This window comes from Chrysochloris asiatica, unplaced genomic scaffold (genome assembly GCF_000296735.1).
Source record: "Chrysochloris asiatica unplaced genomic scaffold, ChrAsi1.0 scaffold00076, whole genome shotgun sequence".
Classification (NCBI taxonomy): domain Eukaryota; kingdom Metazoa; phylum Chordata; class Mammalia; order Afrosoricida; family Chrysochloridae; genus Chrysochloris; species Chrysochloris asiatica.
This window is the reverse complement of record NW_006408594.1, coordinates 870,793-889,016: the sequence shown is the minus strand read 5'-3', so window position 1 is coordinate 889,016 and position 18,224 is coordinate 870,793. Positions and strand designations below refer to the sequence as shown.

General features: G+C 51.3%; 1 protein-coding gene across 1 annotated transcript in view; it reads left to right on the top strand.

The window, feature by feature from the left end:
- The window catches only part of FAM83F (family with sequence similarity 83, member F), a 45,749-nt gene extending 31,828 nt beyond the window's left edge, over positions 1 to 13,921 (top strand). Inside the window, exons 2-5 of the mRNA XM_006865168.1 lie at positions 1,252 to 1,419; positions 1,812 to 1,933; positions 6,291 to 6,967; positions 13,878 to 13,921. Of these exons, the coding sequence (XP_006865230.1) occupies positions 1,252 to 1,419; positions 1,812 to 1,933; positions 6,291 to 6,967; positions 13,878 to 13,921 (1,011 nt within the window). The remainder of the gene's footprint in view (positions 1 to 1,251; positions 1,420 to 1,811; positions 1,934 to 6,290; positions 6,968 to 13,877) is intronic.
- The last annotated feature ends 4,303 nt before the right edge of the window (positions 13,922 to 18,224 follow it).

The window sequence follows — 18,224 nt, the reverse complement described above, 5'->3', positions numbered from 1 at the left end:
AGATGGATTGGCCAAGTGGCAGCCTGCTTCTTACTTGGGTCAAACTCAGATGCATAAGAGCTTTGGTTGCTATGCAGTGCTCACATGGTCTTTGTTTCCCCTTGGCCATGACTGAACTGTTTTAGACTGATTTATAGCCCTGGGTTACATACTTTATAAATGGTGGTGGTTGTTGTTGTTAAAGTGCCATCGAGTCAGTTCGAACACATAGCGACCCTGTGTAGGGTTTCCAAGGAGCAGCTGGTGAACTTGAACTGCCAACCTTGCAGGTCAAATGGCTTTGCAATCTGGCGCATTAACCCACAGCACCACACCAGGACTCCTTATAAATGGTAGAGCCAAGGATTATCTCTCAGCCCCCAAAGCCTTTGCCTTATCCCGGCATTGTAGGCACAATGTTTGAGACCAAAAGAAAGCCCTTGCAACTGGAGGGGAGGAAGGTTTATGGAGGAAGCTAAAGACAGAACAGAGTCTTTGGGTGGTACAAGCAATTAACACACTCAGCTACTAACTCAGAGGTATTGAAGATTCAGATCCACCCAGAGGTGCCTTGAAAGAAAGGCCTGGCTATCTCCTTTCAGAAACTGGCCATTGAAAACCCTGTGTAGCACAGTTCTACTGTGACACACATGGGGGCAGTCTTGAGCCAGGAGACGACCCCACAGCAGCTGGAAGGATAGGAAGGCTGAGCTACCCCTGGTTGCAGAGGGCCTAATTTTCCAGGATGGGTGACTAGAGCTTTTGTAAGTAAATGGTCAGAGTACGGACTCCGTCCCAGCTGCCTGGAGCTCTGTCTGGCTGACACCCAGGGAAGCACAGGACTTCGCACGGCTGCAGGGAGATCAGAACCCCCAGACTTGCTGAGAATGGGACGTTAAGCAGATCTGTGGCTTATACAAACAAGCCCTTGCCTTCCAACGCAGCATCTCCGGCTCCTGTGCACTGCCCTGGGGCCGCACCAGGACCCACTTCCCTCGGCCTCCTGATCTGACCTCCTCTGATGTGGCTTGTGAAGAGTGGCTGGAAAATTCCCAAGGTTGGGTGGTGGGGATGTGTCACGGGTGATGTGCATGTAGCTCAACCTGCCCCCTCCCAGAGCCCACCTCCTAGGCACAGATTGGCTCAGGGGGTGCCTGTGGGGTTTGACTCATGGCCACCAGTTACTTCAGGCCGGGCTGGATCTCTCGGGGCTGGACGTGTGTCTATGGACATGTCATCATGCTGTGTTTCTCTGTGCCCTGTCCTGTCCAGGTCATTGCCGTGGTCATGGACCTCTTCACTGATGGCGACATCTTCCAAGACATCGTCGACGCTGCCTACAAGCGCCGAGTCCCTGTGTACATCATCCTGGACGAGGCAGGCGTCAAATATTTCCTGGAGATGTGTCGGAGCCTGGAGCTCACCGACTTCCGTTTGCGGGTATGTTACACCGCAGAGGACAGGAGAGGTTCCCCCGGCCCCTCTCTCTGCCTCCTCCCCAGTGCACTGCTCAGGGGAGCTGCCATGCCTTGTGAGTGAATGACCACGGAATCACATGACCAGCTTAGATTTTTCTCCCAATATAGCGAGACTCAGCCCCGGGTGCTGCAGAATCTCTGAGTCCACTGTGGTTGTCGTCTGGGGACCCTTGGGAACAGGCAGGAGCCACCCTGGGCTCATCCACACCCAAAGTGAGATTGTGTGGCTCCCTCTCACTCTCCAAATGGGGTTTATGTCGGGTGGGCCTTGGTACACAGAGATTCAGTGAGGATGGGCCCAAGGACAAGCAAGGACTTGGTTCAAACTAGGTGACTGTCCTTTCTCCTCAACAGAACATCCGTGTCCGCTCTGTGACAGGTGTCGGCTTCTACATGCCCAGGGGGAAAGTCAAAGGGACCCTCTCGACAAGGTTCCTGATGGTGGATGGTGAAAAAGTAGCCACTGGCTCCTATAGGTGAGTTGGTCCAGGTCACACTGAAGCCACCAAGGTCTTAGTTCGACAGGCATCATCTGACCTATTGGTCAGTAAACGTCCTGGTTCTGGATTATTTCAGAAAGAGAGTCAACCCATGTCTTCTAAGCATTAAGCACTAGAGTTTCCCGTGGGGTAAGTAATTCATGGGCTGAAGTCTACTCAGATGTGCTTCCGAGCAAAGGCCAGGCAGACTACTTCTGAAAACTCCGTTCTTGAAAGCCCCATGGAGCCCAGTTCATTTCACACCCCTGGAGCCAACAGCGCCTGGCAGACATTTCATGGTCCACAGCAGCCAACTGTATTTTGAGGCTAGTTGCTAGGTGAGACATGCTGGAAGTAGAAAGGAGCAGATCTGGGTGAGCACCGTGAACGTGTGGCATAGGGGGAGGGGTGGCCAGGATCCTGGCTCAGAATGAAATTTCCAGGAGCATGTGGGCCTCTAACTGTGGAAGACCCTGCCCTCCCAGTCAGTTCAAATCTACATGAGCAGAAGAGGCCTGGTCACATGGAGCAATTAATAAAGGACATCAAGTCCTCATGCTTGGCTAAAGTATGGGATTTTGCCGGTACTTAGGGCTCTAAAAATCCCAAGAAGGACCAGTAAGTGATGGAGTGACAGTGACGACAGTAGCAGCTACAGTTAACTATTTATTGGATGTGTCTGTGCCAGGGATGAGCTCAGTGTTTTAGACAAATGAGTTACTTGAGTCTCCTGACAACTCTGGTTGTTGTTGTTAGGTGTCAACGAGTCGGTAACGACTCACAGTGACGCTGCGCACAACAGGACAAAACCCTGTCCGGTCCTGCACCAACCTCACTGTCATTGTTACACTCAAGCCCACTGCTGCTGCCACTGTGTCAATCCATCTCATTGGGGGTTTTCTTCTGTTTCACTGACCCTCCACCTTACCAAGCATGATGTCCTTCTCCAGGGACTGGTCCCTCCCGATTATATGTCCAAAGTATGAGAGACAAAGTCTGGCCATTCTGACCTCAAAGGATCATCCTGTCTGTACTTCTTCCAACACAGATATGTTTCTTCTTTTGGCAGTTTAATATTCTCCTCCAACACCATAACTCAAATGCATCAAATCTTCTACAGTCTTTTTCATTCTCTGTCCAACTTTGACATGCATATGAGGTTATTGAAAATACCATGGCTTGGATCAGGCGCACCTTAGTCCTCAAATTGACATCTTTGCTCTTCAACACTTTAAAGAGGTCTTGTGCAGCAGACTTGCCTAATGTAGTATGTCATCTGATTTCTTGATTACTGCTTCCTTTAGTGTTGATGGTTGATCAAGCAAAATGAAGTTTCTGACAACTTCAATCTTTTCTCCATTGATAAGAATGTTGTTTATTGATCCAGTGGTGAGGATTTTTGTTTTCTTTAATTGAGATGCAACCCATACCAAAGACTGTGATCTTTGATCTTCATCAGTAAGTATTTTAAGTCCTCTTTGCTTTCAGCAAACAAAGTTGTATATCATTTGCATATCACAGGTTTTTAATGAATCTTCCTCCAATCCTCTTCATATAATCCAGCTTCTCAAATTGTTTGCTCAGCATACAGACTGAATAAGTATGGTGAAAGAATACAACACTGATGCACACCTTTCTCGATTTTAAACCATTCAGTGTTTTCTTGTTCTGTTCAAACAACTGTCTCTTGGTCTATGTACAGGTTCCTCATGACACAATTAAATGTTCTGGAATACTCATTCTCTACAATGCTGTCCATACCTTGTCATGATCCTTATAATTGAAAGCCTTTGCAGAGTCAATAAAACACAGATAAACATCTTTCTGATATTCTCTGCTTTCAGCCAAGATCCATCTGATGTCAGCAATGATATCCATCATTCCACATCCTCGTGTGAATCTGGTTTGAACCTCTGGCTTGAACCCTGTGAATGTACTATTGCAGTCGTTTTTTAATTATCTTTAGAAAAATTTTACTTGCATGCGATGTTAATGATGTTGTCCGATGATTTCCACGTTCCATTTCACCTGTCTTTAGAATGGGAATAAATATGGATCTCTTCCAAACAGTTGGCCAGGTTGCTGTGCCAATTTTGTTGGCATAGATGAGAGAGTGCCTCTAGTGCTACATCAGTGTGTTGAAAGATTTCAATTTATATTCCATAAATTCTCGGTGCCTTGTTCTTTGCCAATGCCTTCACTGTACCTTGGACTTCTTCTTTTGTATCATTGGCTCTTTATGCTACCTCTTGAAATGGTTGAACATCGACCACTTCTTTTTGATACAGTGACTTCTGTATTCCATCCTTATTTTTTTTTAAGCTTTTATTGAGTGATAGTTACATGGGAGAACATCGGTTTTGCTCTCATCCTATTGTGTTTTGTTTCATTGCAATAATTACAGTCCTCTCCAGACATCATCATTTAGCAGTATTTGCTTCTATTTCTTCTGTTGTTTTGTGAGTCTGTTTGTTTGTTTGTTTGTTTTTGGTGTACACAAAAACACTCAGGAATATATAAGCATCTAAACAACCAAAGGGTGAATTCGGCAAGCCAGTCTTCTGGCTGCCTGCACACAGTCTTTCTCTTTCTGTGAGTCTAGAGACCTCAGCTGCTCTGTCTCTCCATGCTATCATCTCTGCCTCCATCTCTGGTGTTGCTGCTTCTCTGGTTAGGATCCCATGCTCCATTCATGCTCTTCCCTCTTAATGATCCTAGGGACCCTCTGTTCTTGGAATGTAAAATTAACAACTCCCTCCTTTTTGTTATAAAACTTCTACCTTTACAGTTGTAATAGTCACAATCAGTCATGATAACAATTACTCACTATTGAATCAAAATACTCTTATCCCCATCTCCTTTCACCAGATCCGTCTAGACAAAATGAAAACTATTCAGTGGGATTTCTACCTTCCCCTGCACACTCTGAAACTAAACTCCTTCTTGAAACCTTGTAAGCCAGCCACTTCATGCCTTTATAACCTCCTAAGGAGCTCTGGTAGCATAGTGGTTACGAATCGGGCTGCGAACCACAAGGTCAGCAGTTCAAAACTACCAGCTGCTCCGTGGGAGAAAGATGAGGCTTTCTGCTCCCGTTAAGATTTACAGCCTCGGAAACCCTGTACAGGGTCGCTATGAGTCGGAACCAACTCCACGGCACATAACAACAACAACAACAACAACAACAACAACAACCTCCGCTTTAGATAGCCAGTGTCTCAGTTGCCACTCCCTATCAACCCTATACCGACGGGATGGGCTAGATCCTTGATGTGAAGACTACTACATCCATAAGTATAGGTCAAGCTTATCAAACTGTAGCAATTTACACTGGCTTCTTTTATCACATTTCTTTATCTTCTTCTAGTCAAGCTCTGATCATGAAGCCATCGAAGCTAGGTCAAAGGGGTACTGTCTGCAAGTTTGGGTATTCATGTGCATCTCCCCCACACACACACTTCATATCAGCTGGACACTTCACTGTCAGATCTAGCCCTCCATGGCTAGGTCAGTGTCCATGGACTCAGGAGTCCCCAAGGCTCCCCAAACTTCAGACCAAGCAGCCCTTCCTCTTCTTTCTCTCATCTCAAGGTCAACAGGAGTCTATGGAATGTGGCTGAACTCAGCCCATATCTTCATTACTGTCTTTCTCCTACTTCCACTCACATGTAGAATAACATGGTTGTCAGCAAGCTTACATGCCTGCTCATGTGTTCCCTTTGAGTTTCAGTCTTGGGGAGTGAGGGACAGTTGTCCTGAAGGGACTTGATTGCTTGCCTCTATGGCTCCCTGGCAAACAGCTTGCTTGTTCTTATAATAGCCAAACAGACTGCCGTTTTGTTTTTTTCTGCTAGTCCATCCATCTTCTTTTGATGCTTACTGCACCATTCAATAGTTGGACCATAGAATCCTTCAGTATTTCAAGTCGAGGCATGAATTTTTTCTTCAGTTCCCTCAGCTTGAGAAATGCTGAGCAAATGGAAGAAATGAAGAGGTAAAAGAGCTGAACAGAAAATTTCAAAGGGCAGCTCGAGAAGACAAAGTCAAATATTACAATGAAATGTGCAGAGACAACTGTGGAAGAAACAGTAAATATCAGAAAATCTAGGCCTACCTATCCCTGCCTTCCCCCGCCCCACCTCTGCCTGTCTTCCTTCTGTGAGACCTACAGGTGAACATCAGGAGGACTGCGGCCGGTGGAGGTGAGCGTCCACTATGAGTCTAGAGTCTAGCTCAGGGGATGGATCAGACTGTGTGGTGGAACCTTAGAGTAGGCTTGCTGCGGAGCTGCTGACAGCAGGCTTAGGCAGCAGCCCTGCACTCATAAGTCTTGCTTTTCCCCCCATGTCCACAGTTTCACCTGGAGCTCCTCCCACGTGGACAGGAACCTCCTACTCCTGCTGACTGGGCAGAATGTGGAGCCCTTCGATGTGGAGTTCCGAGAGCTGTACGCCATCTCCGAGGAGGTGGACTTGTATCGGCAACTGGGCCTGGCAGGCGGGGCCAGCAAATTTGGCCTCAACTACTCCTCCACTGTGGCACGCAAGCTCATCAACCCCAAGTACGCCTTGGTGTCAGGCAGCCGCCACCCGCCCGGGGAGATGATGCGCTGGGCCGCCCGGCAGCAGCGGGAAGCTTGTGACAATCTCGAGGGGCAGCAGGAAGGCAGCGAAGGTGGCGAGTCGACCCGGCGCCTGGAGAGCTTCCTGAATGACCTGGTGAGTCTGGATCAGGTGCTGCCTCCTGTGGATCCTATTCCCATGGAGAGACGGAGCCGGAAGGCTGGCAAGGTGCCCACGGACCTCAAGTCCCAGGAGACACTGGACCGGAATGGCAAAGGAGATGCCGCCAACGGGGAGGCCACCACGGCCAAAGAAGGCAAGCGCTTTGGCAGTGGGATCTTCAGTCGACGGGTCAAGAAGCCAGTGGCATCCAACGGCATGGCCAGCTCCTTCACCGCTGAGGCCTCTGCTGATGTGGACTTTAGGCCCACCGAGGACTCCAGCACTAACCTCTCAGGTGAGACACCTCGTCCCTTGGCCTCGCACCTGCCCTTGACAAGGAGAGCCCAGTGGCTGGCCCTGGGGTCAGACAGCTGCAGTTCCTGTGCTGGCTCTGCTCTTACCTGCAGCTCTGAGTGTCCGTCTCTTCTCTGCTCCTCTCCTCTGTGGCTGGGCCTGGTACCATCTGGGAGTGTCTGTCTCCTCTTCTCTGCTCCGCTCCTCTGCGGCTGGGCCTGGCACCATGTGGGAGCTGTGTGTCCTTCAAGAAGCCCTTTGCGAGCCGCTCACGTCACCATGCAGACAGACCTTCTCAGGTTACTGCGCTTCACAGATAAAGTGTTTTTTTTACAAATGGACACTCAGTGGCAAGCCTGAGTTGAGCATGTCTACTGGCACCATTGTCCTAACCCCGCGTGCTTACTCCGTGTCTCTGTGTCCTGTTTTGGTCACTTTTAACCACATTTCAGACTTTTTCATAATGCTACCGATAACACTTCATTGCTGTTGTCAAGTACTGTCGAATTGGTTCCGACCCATAGCGACCCTGTCTAGGATTTCCAAGGAGCAGCTGGTGAGCTTGAACCGCTGACCTTGCAGTTCAAACGGCATTGCAGTCCGGCGCATTAACCCACAGCGCCACACCATAGACAGTAGTATGTTGTGAGGTGCTGTCGAGTTGGTTCTGACACAGAATCAACATGCCTTCTGTAAGCACTGGCAAACCCAAACAGTCCCTGTGATTGTATTGTGATGCTGGCTTTATTACAGCAGTCTGCAATGGAATTAGAAAAGTGCTTCTTTGTAAGTGGGGAAAGAGGAGCCCGGTGTAACCAAGGAGCATAACTGAGGCTCCACCGCAGAGGTCCAGGGTTCTCTGCGGCTCCCATGTCCCTGGCTGCTTCCCAGCCTTCAGGTAGCGAGTGCCCTGACTTGCTCCACTCACGTCAGCCATCTGACACCCAGCCCGCGTGGCGTTTGCTATGCTGTTTCTCTCCCAGGGAACACGGCTCGCCTGCTCTCAGGAACCCTGTCTGGACAGGCTCTTGCTCAGAAGAGATGGGTGGTGACAGCCAGGGCCCCTGCCAGTGCCTTTTCTCAGCTCAGCATCCAGTGCTGGGATTTCTGCTCCCCTGGCTGTGGGACTTACAGTGCTGAGAACTGGCCCTCCACACTGGCCAGGCAGGTGGTAGCTGGACCCATGTTCCCATCCTGGGCAGCCTGAGCGCTCCTAAGACTCTGGGTCCAGTAGGAGCCTGTGCTGTCCCTCATTCAGCCACCAGGTACTTACTGAGGCCTCAGAGGGTGGGTACTGATGAGGTGCTCCCTCACTCTCACCCTTGGAGCCATGGAGGGAGGTGGTGGAGGGAACCCTGAGAGGGGATTTAGTGGTCATAGATCCCATGTCCTCTGAGGGGAGGGTAGCCAGCCTCCCCCGACCTCTCCTGGTGCTGGATGCTGTGCTGCACCTCCCATTTGGCGAAAGGGTTGCCATAGTGAACACCTGGCAGGGTAGGAAGAGAGGCAGCCCAGCCACAAAAGGGGCCCGTCCCCAAATCCTGACTGGAGGTGGAAGTAGAAGCATTCTCTACAACCCCCTCACCCTGAGGTACCGTTTCCATAGAAACAAAAGGCCCACTGTCTTGTCCCTCTCCTGTCCTGTGTCTCCTGGCTCTGGGTTTTCCTGCTTGAAGACTTGAATTGCCACTGTCGCTGCTGCTGCTACCCTCCCAATGTCTGCCCACCATGCCCAGGAGCTAGCCACGCCACCCAGACACCAGACCGAGTGTGAAACAGACAGACGAACAAACAAATGCAAGGGTTCCCTTGCACATAGGTCAGGGAGCTGCCAAAACCCCAAGACCCCCTGGTCTTTCTCCATCCTTTACCCATCCTTCACAAGGAGCCCCACCCAGCACAGACTGAGCCCTGAAATTTGAGCCCCTCAACTTTGCTTTTTTGTTACCCCAAACGCCAGGGCCTGGGGTGAGGGGCAAGAACTCTTCTCTCCCAAAGCCTTTTTAGTGATGCAATCTGTGAACACACTCCACTGCTAACCAAAACCTTGGAGGCTTGAGTCCACCCGAGGCACCTCGGAGGAAAGGTCTGGCAATCTAAGTCCAAAAAAGGAATCATTGAAAAAGCCATGGAGCACTGTTCTGCTCTGACTCACACACACACCAGGGTCACCCACCATGAGTCGCACTCAACCCCACAACCACTGGTTAACTAGTTAGCCTCTCAAGTGTGTGAATGGGACTTGTCTGTTTCAGGGGCTCCCTCCAGCAGCCGGAGCTGAGCAGTCAGAACTCCTGTAAAGGGGATTCGGACTTCTGACAGCTCCGGGACCTGAACTCAATTCACTCTCCTACAAGCTTGAACTCTTCTCTTTAGCTTTTCCTGGAGGGCCCCTGTTCTGGGAGGGCCCCTTCTCCATTGTGGACATTCAGAGCATCCTCAAAACAGCCATCCTGTCCATTTCAGCCAGGCCCTGGGCACCTCCTTTCCACTCTCTGAACCCATTTCCCCTCTAGAAGAGGAGAGTGGAGCTGAGGCCCCCTCCAAGCTCGGGTCTGTCTCTGCCCACAGCCCATACTGCCCTTTCTATCTCTGCTGCTCTCTTGTCAGAGGAGAATGTGGGTTGGTAACAAAGTGCGTAAAAGAGAAAAATAGAAAATGCTCAGAGCTGACAGCCTGTAAAATTGCTTGATAAGTACAGAGTTGTCAAACAGCATGCAAATATTTGTGAACCCAGGTGTGGCCCCTGGGAGAACCTTGAGGATTTCACTTCCTTAGAGCTGGTGATTCAGGCTTGAGGCTGCCTTGCAATTTGAGGGCTCACAGCTCCCTCTAGTGGCGCTGCAGGATAAGCACTAGACTGCTAACAGTGAGGCAGTAGTTCAATCCCACTACCACCTGCTTCTCAGAAATGCTTTACAGGGTGATTAGGAGTCTGAACCGACTCAGTGGCATGTAGCAACAACAGCTCCCTCTAGTGGTAAAAGCTAAGACTCCACTTCCCTTTTTCCTCTTCACTCAGCTGGAACTTTGCTCCTTGTTCAGCTGTCTTCTCAAGTTTGCCCCCTGCACCCTCAGGGAGCTCAGGACAGACCCTGAGGGTAGAGATCTCAAACCTCAAGGGGCAGCAATCCCAGGAGGCACTTGTTAAAAAGCCCCCACCCTTGCAAAGGATCTGGCTGGCTGGGCTCAGGAATCTGCACGTTACACAAATACCCTGTGTGTACCCAGCTAGGAATCCCAGGCAACACAGCAGAGACTCAGTGGACCCAGCTCTCAGGTTGCTGCAGACTGGCCTGTTTGCTTCCATCACACAGCCCTTAGGACACTGGGTAGGAATGGATGCTTTGAGGATAGAGACCAAGGTTCCTTTTACTTTACCATGTTGGCATAGTGCCTGGCACTGACTACCAGACTAGATTCTCTGGAGATGTGTCTGGAACCACTGAATGAGTGAATGAATGAATGAGTCAAGGCGGTGAGTTAGTTGGTTGTCAAATACTATCATGGGCAGGAGCGTGACTTGCCCCCCACCCCCCGGGGGCTTGGATGGGATGGCACTGGGGAGGTAAGGCACAGTGCAGTGGGACCCTGGCAGAGGCATTCTCAGAATCCTGCTTCCCATCCCCTCTACCCTCTTGTCTGAATGAGTCAGCCCTGCAAGCATCGGCAAGGGGATCCCAGGTAGCCACTGTTCTAGTCCAGGCTCAGGAAGTGCTCTGCCTTTTCTGGTGACCTGATGGGTCCCCCCAGTGCATGGTAGTCTGGTAGACACCTGGGCTGCTCACCAAGCAGGATGACCACTGGGAAATGGCCACCTTTCTGAAGAGAATTGCAAGACAAAAGGAGACAACAATCTCCTACCGAGCTGAGCTGCCACAGGAAAGAGCCAAAGCCAGTTGCAGTCAAGTGAATTCCGACTCCTGGTAACCCATGTGTGTGTCAGAGGAGAGCTGTGCACCATAGGGCTTTCAGCGGCGGTGGCCTTTAGGTCGGTCACCAGCCTGTCATCTGAGGCATCTCTGCGTAGATTCAAACTGATGGCCTTTCCTGCTAAGTAGATACAGACCCACGGAGTCCTGATAACAGTCCCCCACAAACAGCCCCGAGGTTCCGAGAGGTGAGCCCTATGTCCCCGTCCCCGGTGATCCAGTGAGAAAAGGACAGTGTGCTCAAGGGAGGTTTAGGCTTGGCACCATTCCCCTATATCACTGAAGACTGTTTGGGGAACCAGGGGCCCAGACGTATGACTGACTCTCTCCTCTGATGTCCCACAGTGTCCCACCAGTGAGAGGAAGAGAAAGTGTGGCTGCTGACTCCCCAGGGCGTACCCTGGATTGGTACTTTCCTTCCCAGAATTCCCTGAATTCCTGTGACTATTGCTTTTCCAGGATTCTCTCACACCCCACTGAGCCATGCATAGATGGCAGCATGGTCTGGCCCCTGGGCTCCTAGATGCCGGGACCTCAGGCTCTGGCTTGTCATCCCTGGGAGCAGGAGGCCTTGGGTGGGGATGTGCTTCCTGGACTCAGAGCCTCTTCAGATCCAGGGCAAGTCTGTTCCAGAGCTGCACGTCAGGACTGGATCTCACAGTTGAGCGTTGTCCTAAGGAGTGGAGTCAGGCCCCAACTGGCATTTGGAGGCTGCAATCTGAGCCGCGTTCTTCTGGACGCCCAGCACTGAGGGGAGGGGGCGAGCACCCTTTATGTGACAGTCTCACTCCCAGTGTCACCCACTCACGGAAGCTTTACTTCCCCTCCTAAGCCTCTCTTGGCTATCCATTGCACACAGGCATTGCAAAATAAGGTTTTTGCCTGTTTATGGTTTTGAAATCCCTGGGTGGTGCAAATGGTGAGCATGCTCAGCTGCGATCCGAGAGCTTGGTGTTTTGAGTCCATCCAAGAGGCGCCTTGGAAGAAGAGCCTGGTAATCTAGACAGCTCCAGAAAACCAGCCATTGGAGACCCCGTGGAGCACAGTTGTACTCTGACACACGTGGGGTTTCTGTAAGCCAAAATCGACTCAGCAGTATACAGTAACCAAGATTAAACCCCTTGCCACCAAGTCACTTCCAACTCGTGGTGATCCAACAGGGCAGATTAGAACTGCCCCAGGCTATAATCTATGGACGCAAACGGCCACACTTTTCTCCTGTGGAGCAGCTGGTCAGTTTGAACTGCCAACCTTTCCATTTGTAGGAAAGCACTTGACCCCTGCACCACCAGGGTGCCTTCTGGGCCGGGTTACGTGCCTCCCGACTGCTGTGGCCTCTGAGGAGGAATTTAGCATTTGCTTAGTGCCCACACACACCTGCCATCCAGTCAGTGCTGACTCATAGTGACTCAGGACAGGAGCCCGAGGAGTGGCTGGTAGGTTTGAACTGCCGACCTGGCTCTCAATCCTTAACCCACCACACCACCAGGGCACCTTTTATCTGCTTAGTAGGTGAGCAAGGCTGAGGACATCTGCCCAGCGAGGGACTGTGGGAAGGCAGGATTTCACCAGGGCTGCCCAGTTGCAGCAGACAGAGCACGGTGCCATGCTGAGGGAGGGGACAGTGCTCCTGAGCCCCAAGCCCTGGACACGCACCATCTACATTGCCCCTGCTCTCCTCTAAGACCCCCTGCCCTAGCCCTCGGGGTACTCTGTGGCCTGGTGGAGGGGCGGGGCTGCCAGCTCCAGGGCTCAAGTCTGCGCCTGTTTGGTGTCTCTCCTGCTAATGACCTGGAAGGGGAGCAGACACCACCTTAATTAAATTCACAGTTGAAGTGATACTGGAAGGTGGTGTGACCACAGGGAGACAGCCCTCGCTTTGCTGAGAACTGGCAGAAAATAGCGCGGGCAGGCTCCACCTGGGAAAAGAGCTCTTGGCTTGATGACATGGAGTTTGACGCCCAACACTGGACACCCTACCAGCAGAAGGTGTTAGTGGCTGCCACGGTCAAAGAACAGGGGTCCATTTGGGATTGTCCAGAAAGTAGAACTGTGTTGTGGGGGCCTCGGGGAGAGGGGGAACTGGGCTCAGAGAAGAACTGCTTTCTCTTCTATCTCCCCTCCCCATGAAGTGTGGCCCTGTATCTTCCGCCTTCGAACTGCCCCTAAACTGTCCCTCGGGCAACACTGCTCACCCCTCCGTGAGGAGCAGACTTTTCCTCCATTACCACCTGGGCACTGGGTGTGGGAAGGAGCTGAGGTTTCGGATTTAGAAGACAAGAGGCTGGCACTGATCCCACGGACTAAAAATGCCCTCAGCTATAAAATGACCAGCAAGGCCCGTTGCACAGCTGTGCCAGCTGTGAGGACAGCATTCGAGAATGATCCTAGTTTGTTTCCTAAGCTGTGAGGCTGCATAGAAGATGAGCCACTTTTTGGTGAGACTGAAGTCACAAATTGTAGCAGCTGGTTCCTGAGTCCTTTGCCCCCAGTGAGACTAAGAGATGGCAACTATGACTCTCCCTGCTTTTTACAGAAAGACAGGGGAAGTTGCTGGCTGCCTGGGTGGTGCAAACAGTTAAGCACCAGGCTACTATCTGAACGGTTGGTGGTTTGAATCCACCCAGAGATGCCTCCTATGAAAGATCTGGCAGTCTTCTCCCAAATGGTCATGGCCGTACCGTAACTGGACCCCCGAACAACTTGTGTAGTGATGGTTGATTGGGAACCTAAATTGCTGTGGAAACCTTCACTAACAATTATTTTTTTAAAAACAAACAATGGAGCACAATTCTACTCTGACTCGCAAGAGTCAGAGCTACTCAATGGCAACTAGTTCCGTTTTTGTTTTGGTAAGTCACTAAGGAGTGGCTACCAAACAGTGGGGGAATCTCTCCTACTTCCCAGGGATCAACCTGGCCTTGAATTCATGGTATGGGCACTTAGAGCTTCATTCTGTCTTACCTGTATTTCTTGTCTTCACAGCTAAAGCTGCTTCCAATCCTGCCAAGCCCCGAAACTGTGTGATTTCCTGAGCTGGGGGACAACGTGGGGCCACAGCCAGGGGGCTTGAGACTGGCTTCTCACCCCCTGTCCTTGGGAGAAGTGCCTATTTGTACGCTGGAGCCCTACAGGTCTGTCTGCATCCCAGACATGAGGGGGCACCTTCAGCATCTCAAGACCAACTCATGCTCCACAAACATCTCTGCCCAGCAGGGCCCACCACCTCTTTGTTTACATGAAATGGCTCCTTTCTGCCCAAACCCCTCCCTCCACTGGGCTGGTCCTATGTGCCTGCGGCTACCTTGCAGGAAGAGGGAGGTATCCTCTGCCTCCATGTGATGGGGCCCAGGCCTCCTTGACTGTTGCCTACTGCAGGCCTCTATGGGGGGTTCTTAGGGTGCTTTCATCTAGAGCTGCCACCCTCACCCCAAGGCAAGGAGAGGGCGTGGAAGAAGTGGTGGGAGAGGCTGGGCCTTGTACACTGAACTGTTTGCCCTGGTCCCTGGGGGAAGATCCCAGCTCCTCTTCACCAGCCTTACACTTCAGCCAAAGACCAGGCTTTACCTCCTGCCAAAAGGCAGGCTGATTTGGGAGCCTCAGCCTCCTGCCAGTCAGGTGGGCCACGCTGATGCCACGATGGCTGAGAGACGGGCTGAAACGCCCATACTCTCCGCTCCACTGAGAGACAGACGTAGGGGAATGGACAATGGAGAAATTGCCCAACTGCAGGCTCTCTGACCCAGAACCAAGCAGAGGGTGAGGGGACAAGAGTGCCCAGAGAAGGATGTGGGCTTTCCCAGTTGGTCACATTGGAGCCAAACTTCTGTCTTCATTTCTTTTCTTCTGAAAAAAACACACCGTCAGCACCCTGGGTAGGGGCACAGATGTCTGCAAGGCAGCTGATGGGGAGAACAAGTGGTCCTGAGGCTTGGCTGGCTCAGGGAAGGGTCTTCAAGAACACAGGAAGTGGGCGCTCACCATGCACTTACTTCAGAAGACCCTGAGCACTCGCCGAAGGGAGGGGAGGGGAGGTTCACTTCCTGGGTATGAGAGCAGAAGGTACAGACCCCTACCAACCCACCTCCCTGAGCGTCTGTGAAGATTAAATGCTTCCTATGCACCAGGGACATCAGCGTAGTGTGTGCTTATTCCGCAAAGGAAGGAAGGGAGATGGGGTAAGGTCTCAGCCCAGTGCAGCTCATCAGACCAATGGTCACCTCCAGAATCTGGAGAGTGTGGGGCCCCAGACAGCTACGCTTCCAGGGAAGGAGCGACCTCATCTACACGTGGAAGGCTTCATGCCAAGTCCCACATAGGAGAAGCAGGCCGTTACCCTCTCCTGTCCCAGAAGGCCCTGTCCTGCCCTTGCCCTGCCACACCACCCAGAAAGATTCTGGATTGGAAATCCCACTCGCAACAGCCTGGAGTCTGACCTGTCTCCATTTCCCCATGTGTCAAGATAGGGTATCTCTTCATAGGAGGGGAGTGAGGAGGAGAGACCCAATGTTTCCGTGGAAGCAACTCCATGTATTTGAAAAGGTGTCCCTGTGCTAGCCTCAGTTTCCTGATCGTTACATAAGTTTGGACAAGCTGGTCTGTGCCCCCACTCCACCTTTGAAATGCTAAGTGTGTTTCCCTGGGAAAGCCTGTCCTGCAGAGGTGACTGAAGACATTGGAGTCATCAACTCCAGTGTTTGCTCAGCTGACATGGCTCAGCCCAGTACCCGTTCCTGCACTTGCACACACTTGGTGGGAGATTTCCTCGTCGAATCTGGTACATCTGGTCTTCCCAGTTGGCTGGCAAGTCCAAGGGTGGATCATGCCCTTGGTCCCTCCACAGAAGCCTGCAAGAGGCTGGTGATACTGAAAGGGCTCCAGAAGGGATGGGAAAGAGACCCCAGTGCTCTCTGCCTCGGTCTAGCATTCCTGCCCCCAGCCTCCACCCCAGCAAGCTGCTGCCTTACACAGGGGAACTCTTGAGTTTGAGTCCAGCTTCTGTAGGTTGTGTGTACCAGCTGATGCTGCCATCTGGGGCAGTCAGTGTCCCAGTGAGCAAAGGTCCCTGAGGGCCCCCATCCTGGCTGCTGCCTCCCGGGATTCTACCCCAGAAAGTGGGGCTGTCCTCTCCCAATGTCTCCTTTTCCCACCTGCCCCATCCCTGCTCTCTCTCCCCTCCCAAACCACAGCCCTGTCCATGCCTCACATCCACTCTCTTTTTCCCTGAAAAGTTTCTAGATGTTAGGGACTATTTTCTCATCATGTAACCTAACACCAAACTAGAGGGAAAAGGGACCCAGGGCTGCAGAAGAATGATGGTGGTAGGTGTGTGTAGGTGGGTGGGGGGCGCAGGAGTTTGGACTTAGATTGGAGTTAGATTAATTGTCCAAGGTGCAGGATGATGCTAAATTTCAGATTGGCATTAGATGTTGAGCACTCATAGATGCTGTTTCCTATAGATACGCCCCCTGCTGGAGACACAATAGTTATGTGTTCAGCTACTAACCAAAAGGTTAGCAGTTTGAACCCACCAGCCAATCAGAACAGAACCCAGAGCAGAAAGATATAGCAGTCCACTTCCGTAAATGGAAACCCTATGGGGAAATTCTATGGAATCAACTCAGTAGCAACCGGTTTTGGGTTGTTTCTCTCTTTGTTTTCCTTTGTTGAGTGCCAACTGTATGCCAGAATGCTTCTTACAAGCCAGGATGGCGAGACTTCATGTCTCATGCTTCAGACATGTTATCAGGAGGGATCATTCCCTGGAGAAGGACATCATGCTTAGGAAAGTTGGGGAGTCAGTAAAAAAGAGGAAAGCCTAGCAAGATGGCGTGACATAGAGGCAGAAGCAATGGGCTCGAACGTAGTAACAATTGTGACAATGGCGTAGAACCGGCAGTATTACGTTCTGTTGTGCATCAGATTGCTGTGAGTGGGAATAATCAACTTAACTGCACCTAACAACTGTACGCTGGATGCTTTAATCAACTGCAAGTTTCAGACTAAGAAGAGCTCAGAATAGGGCTCTTTACAGAGTTAGCATACAGTCTCTCAGATCCCACATCACTGAAATGCACCCCGGGCCTGCTCCTCTGGGATTTCTCAGCCTCAACACTCTGGATACTTGAAGCGGAACTGAGGGCAGAGAATTCTTTGTTGAGGAAGGGACTGTCCCACTCATTGTAAGTTATTGAGTAGCATCCCTGACCTCACCCACTAAGTGTCAGAGAAAACGACCAGAAATGTTTCCAGACATTGCTAAACGTCTCCTGGAAAGTCTGGCTGGAGAGATTGAGATCCTGTGCTATTCACCACACAGCTGAAACTGCGACCTGGTCACTTCCGTGCGCCCCACGCCTCCACAGAGTTATCATCACCTGACAACATGTGGCCCCGGGGAGGTTGGCGGATTTGTCTAAGATTCCACTCTCTGGGACAGATGAAATGGCATCTTCTGTGTCTGCTCTAGTTACCTTGCTTGGCTCTTCACTGTTTCGTACTCCCCAGAACAGGTGTGTTTATGTGCACACATCTGCCTCCATCCACTCAACTCCCTGTCAGATTTCCTCCCAGTCTGCTCCCTTCCTCCGTTGTCAGCTAAAGTCTGCACAGACAGCACCATTGGGCGTTCCTGTGTCCCCACCTCAAAGAGCAGCCAGAGCAGAGAGCAGAGTGTCAGGATCACATTTCTGAATGAACCGCGGCAGGGCTCACTCATCAGCTTATTAGCCGCACTATGAGCATGGATGCCATTCCAGTGGCAGGCGGTTCGGTGCAAACCACGTCTGATGAAGAGGATATGCGCCTGCGCAAGAAGGGGCGTGGCCTGGGGCAGAAGTGAACAGGTGATGGGTTAAACAATTGCTAGGCCAGCTCCAAGGACTGTCAAGTTTAGGCAGGCCACGACATGTCACAGTGCAAGTGGAAGCTTCCACCCTCCCAGCTTCGGAGAGAAGAACGCACTGCTCCCGACCAGCTCTGGCCTGGCAAGATAGCTATACTGTCTGCCCCATACCTGTCTGTTAAATGATTGGAAACCTGTCAGCCACTCAACACTGAAAACCAAAGCAGTTGCCATGGAGTCAGGTGCAACTCGTAGCAATCCCGTGTGTATCCGAGTAGAACTGAACTCCAGAGGGGTTTCAATGACTGTTTTCTTGAAAGTGGGGTGCCAGGCGTCTCTTTCGAGGTGCCTCTGGGTTATCAGCCATTATTTACAGTTTATCAGTCAGTATTAACAGTTTATACCACCCTGTTGTTGTTGTTGTTGTTAAGTGCCGTCGAGTCGGTTCCGACCCATAGCGACCCTGTACAGGGTTTCCGAGGGTGTAAATCTTT